Source organism: Mesoplodon densirostris, chromosome 5, assembly GCF_025265405.1.
Source record: "Mesoplodon densirostris isolate mMesDen1 chromosome 5, mMesDen1 primary haplotype, whole genome shotgun sequence".
Lineage (NCBI taxonomy): Eukaryota > Metazoa > Chordata > Mammalia > Artiodactyla > Ziphiidae > Mesoplodon > Mesoplodon densirostris.
In genome coordinates, this window is record NC_082665.1 from 70,065,803 (window position 1) to 70,081,054 (window position 15,252).

Sequence of the window (15,252 nt, forward strand, 5' to 3'; positions counted from 1 at the left end):
GCAATTACATTTAAATCAATACTTACTTGGAGGTGTAGCCAAGAATCTGAGATGAAGGCTCTCTACCTCTTCATCGACGGGCATGCTGAGTAACCCCCATCGTTGACCTTTATGAGTTGATGTCATTTTTACACAAACATCTCTGTTACCAGAGGCTCTTACTCCATCCAGCAAACTTGCTAATAAGGAATCTCTAAGCAAGTTTAAAAATAAAAAGGTTTTAGGATTGATAATTTAAGAAAATTTTGATTTAGAAGGCAGCATAGGCCCTTTAGCAGGTTACCTGCTCAGGGGGGCACTCTGGGTACAAAGGAAGCTAAAAAGAACAGTGGCATTAGGAGAGGGCCTGACATTCCAATACTAGCTCTTCACTTCGCTGTTATATACCATGTACGAGTTACTAAAGGAATGGATCGTTAACGTTTTCCTCTTGTTTTTTAATTTTAAGATTATTTTTAACAGTTTTGCTGAGGTCTAACTTATAAATCACAAAATTCATTCAATTAAAACGTACAGTCTGGTAATTTTTAGTATATTTGTACAGTCGTGCAATCATTATCACAAACTAGTTTTTGTACACTTCCATCACCCCAAGGCAACCATTTATCTCCTTCTGTCTCTACAGTTTTACTTTTTCAAGAAACTTCATCAAGAGAATGAAAAGACAAGCCACGTTTGGGAGAAAATATTTACAAAAGACATAACTGATAAAGGACTATTATCCAAAATATACAAAGAACTCTTAAAATTCAACAATAAGAAAAACAATCCAATTAAAAAATGATCCAAAGTTCTTAACAGAGACCTCACCAAAGAAGATATACAGACAGCAAATAAACACGTGAAAAGGTGCTCTACATCATATGACATCAGGAAAATTAAAACAACAAGATACCACAACACCAGTATTAGAATGGCCAAAATCTGGAACACTGACACCACCAAATGCTGATGAGGATGTGGAACAACAGGAACTCTCATTCACTACTGGTTGGAATGCAAAATGGTTGGAATGCACACTAAACATGTTTCTGTACAGCCACTTTTGCAAGACAGTTTGGCAGTTCTTATAAAACTCAACATCCTCTTAACATATGATCCAGTGATTACATTCCTTTGTATTCACCTAAAGGAGTTTAAAACTTACATCCACACAAAACCTGCACACAATTATAGCTGATTTACAATGCTGTGTTAGTTTCATTGAGTATATTTATATTAAAGTAACTTGCTGCCATTATCCAACCAATTTAAGAATGAAAGTGAAAGGTGCTATTTTTAAATACTTTAAAAGTGTAAGTTTCAGAAATACACTTTTTCATCCCTTCATTTAAAATCAAGTCACCATTTTTATACTCTTTAGAAACCTGAAAACTAAATGAAGAACATTTTACATATGCAACAAAATAGAGTTGTCTTTTCCTAAGTTACGTAATTTTAATGTAACTTATGTAATGAAGCACTTTAATGAAGCACTTCACCTTGCACATACTAGGATCTTGAAAGCTAGATGAATTTAAAAAAATACCTCTCTGTTGAAGAGTATTTCCGTATTTGGCCTTTTATAAATTCAATGGTAAAAAGTTGTGGGTTTTCTGAGTCGCAAACCAAAGCAAATACCTAAGGAAAATAAAACACAAGTTCCATGCAAGATGTTTAGTTTTACACTATTTCATTAGAAAAACTACACATCATTTAGTTGACAGAAGTCAATATTTAAAGATGTAACTTTTTTATAATATCAGACTTTAAGGGCCACTTAAAAGTCTCAAATTTTCACACAATACCAAATAAAAAGTTTTCATTGTATACTCGGAAAATAAAATTTGCAATATTCATTGTTCTAAGATCAGTAAATACAATGAAGAATTAAATACAGATTATTCCTGTTTCCTATTCTTTAGGCATTTAAAAATATTAAAATAGAAAGAAAATTATTCTAATTTATCAACAGGGAGAAATCTCATTTAAGCTAATATTGCTGAAACTTACTTCTCCTAAGGGCTTCAATGTTGCAATATTATAGGTTGCTGGATCTCGTTCCACTAAACATGTTTCTGTAAGTGCTAGAATTCTTTTTATAGGTTCCTTCAAACAAAATTGATACATATTAAAAAATTATTGAAAAAAAAAGTCAAAATCAGATGAACAAATTTTTACTTTTAACATATGGGCTTACCGAATGTCTAGGTGATATTTTTTGGACTACAAACTCTGCTAAAGATGTGATGGATTCATCAGTGCTGTATTTCCCGAAGCGAAGATTCAAATATTGCTCAAATTCTAAAGGTTCTTTTCTGATCCGCAATGAAATACCTATATAGTTCCCAGCATGATCTATTGCACTTTTGATAATTTCTTCTCTTTGTTCTGATGCAAATAAATGCTGCACAAATTTTGAAATTTAAAAAGTCAGGGTTGAAATAACTAAAATGTGACCATAGTGAAATCAATTCATAGGAAAGTGACTGAAGGAGCACTTCTAGCAAAAAAAGGTATATCTTATCAGAAGTAAATAAGCAGTGTGTTGTGGCTGAAATACTATTATTAAATTAAAATCACAAAGTCTGAGATAGAGAGCCTGGCTAAATAATCACTGAATGGAAATTATCTCCTAACTTCTCAGAGTCTGGTTCTCATCACCGCGTGGAAAACAGCGCTCTGGGGCTTCCAAAAGAGGCCCCAGGGACCCCAGCTAAGTCCAGTCAGGGCATTGGTACTATGTGGACAGGATTCCCAGTTTCAACTAAGGTAGCTCTGACTTCATCTGTTTTTATATAGTGGACTTTCTTGCAAGATTACCTTGAAGAATGTTTAAATGTTTACAAGTCATTGGCCTATGAATATTATAAACCAACCTCCAGAGTGTATTACAAAGGTTAAGGATATATTGCTACTTGCATTTGGTACCTGGAGGCCAGAAATGCTTAATATCCCGTGAAGGGCAGGGCAGGAGAATCCCACACAAGAAAGACCTGTCCTGCCCAGAATGCCACTAACTACCCTGCTGAGAAACACTGGATCAGATCATGTTTTAAAACCTGATTTTATTCCCAGCAGCGTATCTAGTCACTATGGATGCAGAAGGTACCAGATGAAGGTTTGCTGAATGGATCTGTCATGGTCTCATATTTGTAGTGAATGTCTCATTTTAGCTAGTGTCTTTTAAAAGGCAGACAGTATGCTTAGAAAGTGGATGATTAAAATTTAAAAGTGTTTGATGCCATCAAGCAATAAAAAATGTTGGCAATTCTTATCCTTAATGTTTACCTTATGCATTGTAAGGCTTGGTGAATTACTGTGATTCTGTTAAGGTCTGTGAGGCCATATTCCTGTAATTAGGTATGTTTTCCACCAAGGCGTTAATCATTATAAATTTCCACCACCCAGGGAAGAGAAAAACCTTTGGACAGCACTATGACAGCAGGCTTTAGGCTGCTTTAGCGTGGGAGAAGGAACTAATTTTCTCTTTGGGCCTTCACCTTTCGGGTCTAGACTCAGAGGTAACAAAATGTCTACATGTACATTCCTAGATGAGGGACACTAGGATGGTACCCATCATCTGGGTAAACAGTGAAATCTAGGATGACTAAAGGCCTGTAACTCTGAAGAGTTAACATATTTTGTAAATCAGATTGTTCACCCCATCCACCATTTTTTGTTTTTTGGGTTTTTTTTTTGCGGTATGCGGGCCTCTCACTGTTGGGGCCTCTCCCGTTGAGGAGCACAGGCTCCAGACGTGCAGGCTCAGCGGCCATGGCTCACGGGCCAGCCGCTCCGTGGCATGTGGGATCTTCCTGGACCAGGGCACGAACCCGTGTCCCCTGCAACGGCAGGCGGACTCAACCACTACGCCACCAGGGAAGTCCCACCATTCTTTTTACTTCCCTTTTGCTACCCTCTAGCCTCTTGTATATCCAAAAGACTTGCCCTGGCTGTTACCCAGGGATGGATAATTTAGATACAGAACACTAAATCTTGGAGTAGTGTTCCCAGGACATTAAGGTAGCTACGGGAATTAAAATTCTCAAGAGAAAGGATTCTTGAGAGTAAGTTCAGCTGAGCCTCTCCATGTGGACCCTCTTAATGCTCATCTTTGAGATGTGGGGTTTAATTAAGGCAGGACGTTTCTTATAAAAAAAGATGGTCATCTTCTATAGCTCAGCTTCTACTGCCAACATACACGGCATTCTGCCATACCCCCAAATTTACATATAATTCAGAATTTCAAGACAAAAACATGCAATGAATTCCAAATTTGAAGTTCCAATGAATATTCAGATTTCAGATTACAAATAGCTGGGCGATGGAAAGAAGACTATAAAAAAAAAAGATTTTAAAATACCTTTTCAAAGAAAGCTTAGAAACCTTCAGGTAAGACATTAATAGTAATGAAAGTAAAACTGTAACTACCATTTATTGAATATTAAGCCACACACTGTGCTAAGCATTTTATATAAATTATCTGATTCGATCCAAAAAACAAAACAAAACAAAAAAACCTATTAACATACCTATTACTCTCCTCATTTTATAGAGCTGCAAATTGGGATTCAAGCTCAGGTCTCTTTGATACCAAAGCCTGCATTCATAATACATATCATACTTCCTCCCCGAGGACTCAGGAAATTTCAAAATTAACTCTGCTGTCCTTCAAATGGTCATGTCCCTTTTAAAATGGCTTTTTAAAAACACTACTTACCAATCTACTAAATCCTCCATAAAGTATACAAAACCCTCCTTGATAATCAGAGAGATCTACAAAGCCTTCAATATTTCTATAGTCATAGGAACAGAGGACTCTGTTGGTTGCAGGATTAATTTGGTCAAAGCCTCCTGGTGTTACTTCCAAAATGACAGGTTTTCTTACATCACTCCAGTGATGCTTATAGCAGTTATATCTCTAGAGAGAAAGATAATAATACTTTTAGATTCATATTTAAGTTTACCATAAAACAGTTACATTTAACTTATCAATCACTGCTGAAACAATCAAAAATTATAAATATGTAGAGCTACTATCCAAATTGTTAAAATCATTTTTATTTTAGCCATTTGGAGGTTTATGTTTATTCAATTAAGAACGTTCATGCTAACTGAAGACAGTATGTCCTTTTACAATTAACAAAGGTTTGGGTTACAATATTTTGTGAAACAATTTTAAGTCACCTTTATGCAAATCTATAAAAAAATTTTTTTAGGGAAATCCTAACTAGAAATGTTATTCTTCAAGAGGTCTATTGGAGAAAAGATTTCAACTTTTGTTGATGGATTTTTAAAAATTAGATTAGAGTTGCTTTACAATGTTGTGTTAGTTTCTGCTGTACAACGACGTGAATCAGCTATATTTATACATATATCCTCTCCCACTTGGATCTCCCCCCCACCCCATCCCACCCATCTAGGTCATCACAGAGCACTGAGCTGAGGTCCCTATGCTTCTTTTAACCAAGTTAGATATAGAAAAGAGCTAAGTCACTTTTCAGGGCTGTTACAGTATTCAATTTAAACACCGTAGGCTTTTCTAATCACACCATTGGAAACTTAACTTTATAAGTTTGATCTCATTAGCAAGTAAAATTCCATTTAGAGAACATTCCTTTGTAAATTAAAGTACCTAGTATCAGAAATAATTAAAATGGTTAACATCCATTTACTATCCAGTTTTACTCTTAAAAAGAAAAAAATGTTTAGTTGAGGCTGCTAACTAAAATGTGTATAGAATAATTTAAAATAAAGGCAAAATGAGGCAAAGAGAAAATAAGGATAACAAAATGTCAGATGTGTAATGAACATTCCCTTGTCTACCCAAAAAGATCATAAAGTTTTCTACACATCAATATGAAGAGGAACTCATGGTCAGTTACATGATTCTTAAGGTAAAAATAAACCAGTTGCTGCTCAAGAGTACAACTATTTCTAATACTAAAATAAGAGAGAAATTCTCTTGCAGGTGTTCAGAAGAGAGTAAGGCATTAGATAATAAACACCTCCGCTAACACCCCAACATTAAACCCAGCAATGAGGTTCATAGGATCATACCACATCAATCCCCTCAGCATTACTGATCTATGGCATCATGCACATTATGGTTACATAAAAGGAATTCTGGAGAAAGACAAAAAGGCTTGCATGAACCCAAGAATATATTTAGAGCCTTGATTCTGAACTACAGGATGGAGCAGTGCCACACCTTTCCAGCAGAAGTGGGGGTAGAAGGGAGGCCACAAAAAGTGGTGCTTTTCCCAACTATGCTGGCTTACATGCCCCACAGTCCACTCGCACAGGATATTCTCCATTCCTCCAGCTGATAATCAACTGTCAAGTAAAGAGATTTGCCAAGGGAAACAAATCATTGTCCTTCAGAACTGTGGAGGCCAAGACAGTCTTGAGAGACCTTGATTTAGAGTATATCCAGGGGCAATGAGAGGCCTGAGGCCAAATTCAACTTATATAAAATTGCTGTCCTTCAGGCAATCTTCTAGGGATACTGTTTTCACCACAAAATTTTGAAAAGTATTAAGTTGCTGAAGTTAATGGATATAAAGGGAAGCTTATAAACAAAATCTCTAAGTATGCTTCTGGAAGCAGTTGTTTTCCAAACAGATGAGATACACAGATAACTCACTAACATAAAATAACTAAAATAAGCACACCAAATTATGATTTATATAAATCTGATTGTGGCTCATCATGTATAAGAAACAAAGCAGCTCACCAAATGCCATTAAGCTATTTTAAATGGCTCCTGGGCAACCAGTTAATTGCTTGAGTTGAGATCATTGAGGCTTTTGGGATACTAAAACAAGAACAGAGCATCTATATACAGGACGAGGGCTTTTAAAAAAAAACAGGGGGGCTTCCCTGGTGGCGCAGTGGTTGAGAGTCCGCCTGCCGATTCAGGGGACATGGGTTCGTGCCCTGGTCCGGGAAGATCCCACATGCCGCAGAGCGGCTAGGCCCGTGAGCCATGGCCGCTGAGCCTGCACGTCCGGAGCCTGCGCTCCGCAATGGGAGAGGCCACAACAGTGAGAGGCCTGCGTACTGTAAAACAAAAACAAAAACCAAAAAACAAAAAACAGGGGAACAGTGCTGCCAGCATATGAGAGTTCAGATCCTGCCTTCTGCCAGAAGCTAGCGCTCTGGACAGTGCTATGAGTTTACACATTACTCCACGTGCCCCCTATTTTCAAGAGAGTGAAAAAAGTATCAACACCCATTTACCGTCCCCAGAAGACTCTGATTTAGTTTAAATGCTGCCGTAACATGACTAGAGAAGGCCTGGAAAAGTTAAATTCTAATGAGTAACCATGATTTCCTGAAAGCTGTCAGTGCACCATGCAAAGCTTCATTACTGGCCAGATCCAGTGCAAGAACATGTAATAAGACAGTTTCAAAACATAAACATTCTTAAAACTTTAATACTTCTGAAATAGGAATCTCCTACACCAAACAACTACTGCATGGCCTAACAAGTATTATCAGCAGTGTGAAGCTTCTCTTGCTGTTTAGAATACTGAATAAAGACTTCGTGAATGAAACATCGTTTTTAATGCTGAGTTCTACCTGAAGATTTTTTCCCAACTATCAGCATTAACAGTCATAAGTCTGATTATTCATATTTGAGTTTCCTGTTAAATTACACTCATCTATCACATGCTATCAGGAGACATTAAAGTTGTTTCATTTTTTTCCCCTTTAACTTTGCCATAAAGGGAACACACAGTTCATGGAAGGATTTCTAAAGCACAACATTTGAAAAAATAAAGATAGATATTAATAAATGTTAAATACTTGCCCTTCCTGTGATTTTTCCTTCTGAAAAATCAGTTCTAAATCTCTGAAAGAGAAGATATAAGCATAGTTTATAACCACAGATTGGTAAGAAAGACTCACATTTCAGTTCAGTACTTTCTATCCAAAGTTAAAATCCCAACTTGGTAACCCTGATATTAAAAAATGTTATTAGGGACTTCCCTGGTGGCGCAGTGGTTAAGAATCTGCCTGCCAATGCAGGGGACACGGGTTCGAGCCCTGGTCCAGGATGATCCCACATGCCATGGAGCAACTAAGCCCGTGTGCCACAACTACTGAGCCCACGCGCCACAACTACTGAAGCCTGTGCGCCTAGAGCCCGTGTTTCGCAACAAGAGAAGCCACCGCACCACAGCGAAGAGTAGCCCCCACTTGCCGCAACTAGAGAAAACCTGTGCGCAGCAACAAAGACCGAATGCAGCCAAAATAAATAAATAAATCTATTACAAAAAATGTTATTAAAGTTTTAGTTTAAGGATATTCAATAAAGTGTGAAATTTTACTGAAAAACAGGATAGATTAATTAAATGTAAAACTGCTTTGTTCTGTATAACGTATTTAAAAAGACAAAAACTATCAAATATAAAGGATTAACCAGCCTGTCAGTAAGAAAAAAGTGAAAGTTTCACAGTGTCGAGTTAAGGGTCAATAAGAAAAAAATAAGCATAGTGGGAACAGGGACTCAGAACATTAATATCTGTAGTTTAATCTAACTGTTTCATTAAGAAAAAGAAGAGAGAAATTTAGTGTATTAACATGAAATGGTTCTTACCAATGCTTCTGTAAGAAGTTCTGTTCTGTGCTCTGTAGAAAATTTTAATGTTTCTGACTTTTTTCCACTGCCTTTACGAAATGTGAGGTTGAACTCTGTTCCTTGTCCTTTTCCAACAGGGCTGATGCTGCAAATGTCTCCATAAGGCCACTAACAAAAAGAAAGGAATTCTTTCAACTTGTGCTATACTATGGGGAAATGCAACACTTATTTTTACTACTTTGATTTCACAATCACTGATTAAATGAGAAAATTTTACAAAACAGTACTGAGGTCTAGAAACGGTTTTGTCTTACAGTAATTCTATAAAACAAACTTTTAAAAGTTTTCAGTCATCAGGGACAATAAAGAAGTCCTATCTGTTTTCCAACTTCAGTGATTGATGACATTAATCCAAAGCAATTAAAATACATAGATGTGAAAAGAACTGGGGAATAGCATTTTATGATTACCTACAAATGTGTTAAAAACAGCAATAAAAAGAAGAATCTGTAAAACATACCTAATTTAGAATTAAAATAAGCTAGAATATATTTATGTTTACTTATCCATATTCACATTAGTCTTGCCTTTATAGACAGTAACCTTACTTTCATTACAAGTATTTTCCAACCACTGCACTTGTGACTTATGTATGCCTGTATTACAGTAACAAGGCTGCCTTTAAAATTATAAAGAATTTACAAATTTTACATTAAAAAGACTGCTGTAATCAATAGTAACATATTAAAATGTTATACCCCTTAGAGCCTAGAAATAAGCACACACATGCCCCCTTTATTTATGTTTGGTCCTGAGCACTGAGCATTATATAAGCATATTAATCTTTTTCAGATTTGACACTTCTACCCTAAAGTACTGATTTCAGACAGGGAGTCATGGGTCAGGTTTTAACCTGGCTTTTAAAATTCAAATGGAGTTCAAACACCTAATAGCTTCTAACATAATTACCTGATTTGTTACTTCTAAGGTATTGGGATTATATGTAGTAATCGCATGGGTTCCAACTGAAAAGACACGCTTATACCTAAAAAGGAAGTACTTAAGTTTAGTTTTAAATAAAAGAAGCATTTTATAACAAAATACATATAACACAAAAGGAACATTTCAATAAATAAATAGAAATGTGTTAACTGATTAATGTGACTAAATATATCTTCGTTTTATATTCTCACATTTTTAATGTTCAGAAATGCTACTGGTACTAAGACCCACCCACCCATCACTCATTTTACTGTGAAACAATAAGATCCTTAAGTAGAAAAGTAAAACCTATGCAAGCAATCTTGTGCTGTTAGTATACATGAAGTTAACAAATCACTGCCAGAGGATGTCAAAAGATTCTAAATGGGAAAATTTTATTTAAAAAAAAAAGACACTGTACACTAATTGTTTCAAAATATCCTTTCGACAGGAACATGGTGCAAATGAAGGAAATGCTATGGCCTACAACTGGTCTGTCACACTCCTATTCTGGAATCTAAATAATTTCTATTTAAGCAACTACATATTACATTTAAGTACTGAAATTTTATAGAAGTAGGAAGGCTACATCACAGACAAGCAATTTTCACTTTTCACTTCACTTCCTTCGCTTAAAGCAACATATCTGAAGGAGAAAATCCATTGGGTATCAGTAATCCTTTAGAAAAGAGAGCAATTCATAATGATAAAAGTGGAAACTGAATTAGAAACATTTATTTAAAACTGAAGAATTAGCTCTTTGGAAATAAAATAATAAAATAGGTCTAAGAAAATACAAAAACAAAATTAGCAATAAAAGAATTTATAACCATAGACACAGAAGAAAAAAATGATGTGTGTAAGTCTATGCTGATAAATTTCAAAATTAAGAATAAATCAACCCCTATATAGAAGAATTTAAGAAAGCTGCAAACAATTACACCCCACAAAAGTACCAAGGCTCAAACAAGGAGATGAAATCTTAAAGGAACAGGTAAATCCTATGTTTCTTAAATTGTTCCAGGAAACAGACTAAGGACAGCTTCTCAATTCTTTCAGTGATAATAAAATCTGGTAAGACACTACAAAAAAGAAAAAAAATACACCAATCTATTTTTAAATAAATACTATCAGTATGAATCAAATGGCATATTAAAATAGTAATACACCATGACCAAAGACAGTCATTTTAGGAAAACAGTTGAATATTAGAAAAATGTATTAATTGATAATATTTATTGAAATATCTATTTGTATTTTAATAAGAAATTTTTAAATGATCAAAAATGGATGTTAGGGCTTCCCTGGTGGCGCAGTAGTTGAGAGACCGTCTGCTGATGCAGGGGACACGGGTTCGTGCCCCGGTCCGGGAAGATCCCACATGCTGCGAAGCGGCTGGGCCCGTGAGCCATGGCCGCTGAGCCTGTGCGTCCGGAGCCTGTGCTCCACAACGGGAGAGGCCACAACAGTGAGAGGCCCGCGTACCGCAAGAAAAAAAAAAAAAAAAAAAAGGATGTTAAACACAATCAGATGCCTTTTTTATATGTATGGAAAAGACTGTTTTTCTGTTTTACACTACTAATATGGTAAAAAGGCATACATTACCTTAATCCAGCAGCCACTAGCTGACTCAAGGGTCACACGCTAGGAGTATTCCCATTAAGATCAAGAGAGCTCTCTTTCACATTTTAATTTCCCTATTATTTCTTCTAATCGTTATATTATATAATAAAAATGATGAAATTTCCATTTTGGGGAAAAATGATAGATTGTATTAATCTTTACCATATTGCTATATTACAAATTTTTCTCCCTAATTTCATGTCTAAAGTGGAATGGGAAACTAAAGAATGAGAGCTCTTCCTTTTAACATAAAAACATTCATTTGCTGCTTTCTGAAGTGGGGAGAAGTTGAAGGACTGGTGAAGTGGGTGAGGATTTATCTAAACAGATAAAAAGTCTCAAAACTTCAGAGGCTTAATCAATTAATGGGAACAAAGAAAAACAAAGAAAAATCTTATTAAAGCAATATTTGCCTCAGAAGATTGCACAATGAAATCAAATGTATGACAGAAATATGAATTCACAAATTCTAACTTTCAGAATCATCTTGAGAGTCAAACATGCCAATTTTTGTTTTTTTAAATTTTTATTGGCGTATAGTTGATTTACAATGTTGTTAGTTGCAGGTATACAGCAAAGTGAATCAGTTACACATATATCCACGTTTTTTTAAGATTCTTTTCTCATATAGGCCATTACAGAGTACTGAGTAGAATTCCCTGTGTTATATAGTAGGTCCTCATTAGTTATCTATTTTATATATAGTAGCATGTATATGTCAATCCCAATCTTCCAATTTAACCCTCCCCCCCTTAACCCCTGGTAAACATGTTTGTTTTCTACATCTTCGACTCTATTTCTGTTTTGTACGTGAGTTCATTTCAAACATGCCAATTTTTATAATCCTGAAATAAAACTACAGAACTTATTTATTTTACTCTGGAAGCAAAAGCATAAGAATTAAATGCCTGAAATGTTCCAAATGTCAACTGATTTTGTCATATTCAAAATCTTAGAGGATCTTAGTTAAGAAAATATCCTTTTCAATTCTATACTAATCTCCTCCACACAACGAAGCCCCTTCTAATTTCTAACATTTTTCTCATGTAACTTTTTCATCCTGATTAGTGCCATGCAAAAGAACTTTCCAAAATGATGGAAACATTCTGTATCTACACTGTCCAATTAGGTAGCTCTATTGAGCACCTGAAATGTGGCTAATGAGCAACTGAATTTTAAATTTTATTTAAACTTAAATAGCCATGCATGTTTAGTGGCTACCATATTGGAGAGACCACAATCTAGATCCTGCAGCAAAATGATGCTGGAGTGAGGTGCCCATTAGGCCCAAAGTACTCTCATGACTGGTAAACTCAGAGCTATCTTTCAGATAAACACAGAGCTCTAAAGCCTTCCTAAGAAGAGAGCTGTAAGAAAATTCTCAGGAGAATTCCCTTCCATTCCCCTTTCTTCTCCTTCCTTTCTTCTAAGAGCTCCCCATGACTCTCTCCTCTAGACTCACTGCTGGACTACTCTTTAACGTTAGGGCAAATACTTCTAGGTCATTTAAAACCTTTATAAGCAGCCCTAAACCTTCAAAGAGTATCTAAAAAGCCCCTTGGAGATCAGATTTAGATATTAAAATCTGAATGAGCTCACATGTATGGTATGTTAGTTACACCTGCAATTTAAGGTTTTTCTCTTAAATTTTACTTTCACTAAGTCACTGGTGTCTTAAGTCATAAAGAATAGACAAATACTCCATAAATTCAAGGAGGTACATGTCTTCCTTATCTTTGAAGCTCTAACTCCGAGCATAGTACCCAGCACTGCATAAAGCCAGGTGCTCAATGTTTATCCAATAGCTAAATAGACCAATTCATGAATTCAGATCTATACGACCCATGAGTTTACTCTTGCTTTTAAAACACAATATAAATCAGATAGCAATTAACAGCACACCAATTTTTTTCTTCATAACCATTGTGACATCAGGAAAAGGCTAAGTTTGTATCTTTAGGAAGAAAATACATTTTATTCACTATCTGCAATGAGAAATTGCCATTTTAATTTTTTTATTTTTTTTAATAATTTTTATTGAAATATAGCTGATTTGCAATGTTGTGGGGGTTTTGTTTGTTCTTTTGGCTGCATTAGGTCTTCATTGCTGCGCAAGGCCTTTCTCTAGTGGTGGCGAGCAGTGACTCCTCTTCGTTGTGGTGTGCGGGCTTCTCATTGCAGTGGCTTCTCTTGCTGTGGAGCATGGGCTCTAGGCGCGGGGGCTTCAGTTGTTGTGGTGCGCGGGCTCAGTAGTTGTGGTGTGCCGGCTCAGTAGTTGTGGCTCGCGGGCTCTAGAGCACAGGCTCAGTAGTTGTGGCATATGGGCTTAGTTGCTCTGTGGCATGTGGGACCTTCCTGAACCAGGGCTCGAACCCATGTCCCCTGAATTGGCAGGCGGATTCTTAACCACTGCACTACCAGGGAAGTCCATGAAATTGCCATTTTTAAATCATAATAATTTAATTTGAAGTTCTATGGGTCTGAGATGAATCTGTTGGCTCATTCTTAAAAATTATCATACTAAAAACAAGTTCTTATTACAAAATATACAGCTACATAAAATCAACTACAAAAGGAATAAAGACTAAAGTAGACAAAATGAGAAATATATGACAGATGATGCCATACACATGATGAAATGATGAAATGTGAAAGCAAACACCTTTGCCCCAATGAAATTAATATTATTAATATTAATGAAATTAATATTCATTAGTAAATATATAATATTCAACATATTTACTGAACTTGTTTCCTTTTCTTCAGGAACTAAAGCTACACACATCATTAAATGCCTGTAGGGGGTAGGCATTTCTTCCACTCCTTAAATTTTCTTAACTCACAGATTTATTCCAATGTGATAGCTTATTAAAAAATGATTTACATTACCCATTAACTATAAGGTTATTTAGAATCAGGAAACTAATGATACTCAAATAAATTAAAAAGTATTTGAGACAACTGCTTTCTGTATTGGGGCATTTTGCTCCCATAGCAATTGGTGATAAAGAACTGGGTGATAAGAACAAAAGATGTGCTAACAATAGTGCTGATAAGATAAGAAAGATCATCTGACAGCAAAGCAAGACCGCTGAAGCAAAAGCTGGGGACGTACTCCAGTTTTGGATATTGATAAGTGATGGTCAGATTTTTTAATAGATTAAATGTATATTAACTTACATGAAAACAAACACACTCCTGTATTAATTCTTGCAAATAAAAATGTTATGCCATTCTTAAACTTTCTAGTCCTTATGAATATTGCTTTCTTCTTTTTTTTTTTTTTTGTGGTACGCGGGCCTCTCACTGTTGTGGTCTCTCCCGTTGCAGAGCACAGGCTCCGGATGCGCAGGCTCAGCAGCCATGGCTCACGGGTCCAGCCGCTCCGCGGCATGTGGGATCTTCCTGGACCGGGGCATGAACCCGCGTCCCCTGCATCAGCAGGCGGACTCTCAACCACTGCGCCTTCAGGGAAGCCCTTGCTTTCTTCTTTGAAACAACTTTTTATATCATGATTTTTTTCCATATGGCAAATTTTTTTTGGGGGGGAGAGAAAAAACTAATACGTTAGATCAGATACTGCATATTAAGTATTATCATGGATTGGCCCAATATTAAATGAGCATCGTGTTCTGGGTTGAATGGTATGGCAGTGAATAAGAGTCCCTTAAAGACCTAGTTTCCTCTGGGCAGACATTTTTTTTGTTATTTAGTTAACTAATTCAGACATCTGAAATAAACTTCAAAGTAGTAAGAGCTAAGATACCTGTCAGTCATTGTATGAAAGTTTATTTCGGATTTGAATTTCTTAACTAGCTTATATCAGTTAGGCATGTACAATAGTATCAAGAGAAAGAGATATTACAAAAATATTGGCCACCGGGCCTCCCTGGTGGCGCAAGTGGTTGAGAGTCCGCCTGCCGATGCAGGGGATACGGGTTCGTGCCCCGGTCTGGGAGGATCCCATATGCCGCGGAGCGGCTGGGCCCGTGAGCCATGGCCGCTGAGCCTGCGCGTCCGGAGCCTGCGCGTCCGGAGCCTGTGCTCCGCAACGGGGGAGGCCACAACAGTGAGAGGCC

General features: G+C 36.4%; 1 protein-coding gene across 1 annotated transcript in view; it reads right to left on the reverse strand.

The window, feature by feature from the left end:
- The window catches only part of DNAJC13 (DnaJ heat shock protein family (Hsp40) member C13), a 123,727-nt gene that overhangs the window by 83,395 nt on the left and 25,080 nt on the right, over positions 1 to 15,252 (reverse strand). Inside the window, exons 3-10 of the mRNA XM_060099013.1 lie at positions 9,539 to 9,614; positions 8,588 to 8,737; positions 7,799 to 7,840; positions 4,703 to 4,903; positions 2,180 to 2,386; positions 1,993 to 2,088; positions 1,529 to 1,620; positions 27 to 193 (exon numbers count right to left, since the gene is read on the reverse strand). Of these exons, the coding sequence (XP_059954996.1) occupies positions 27 to 193; positions 1,529 to 1,620; positions 1,993 to 2,088; positions 2,180 to 2,386; positions 4,703 to 4,903; positions 7,799 to 7,840; positions 8,588 to 8,737; positions 9,539 to 9,614 (1,031 nt within the window). The remainder of the gene's footprint in view (positions 1 to 26; positions 194 to 1,528; positions 1,621 to 1,992; positions 2,089 to 2,179; positions 2,387 to 4,702; positions 4,904 to 7,798; positions 7,841 to 8,587; positions 8,738 to 9,538; positions 9,615 to 15,252) is intronic.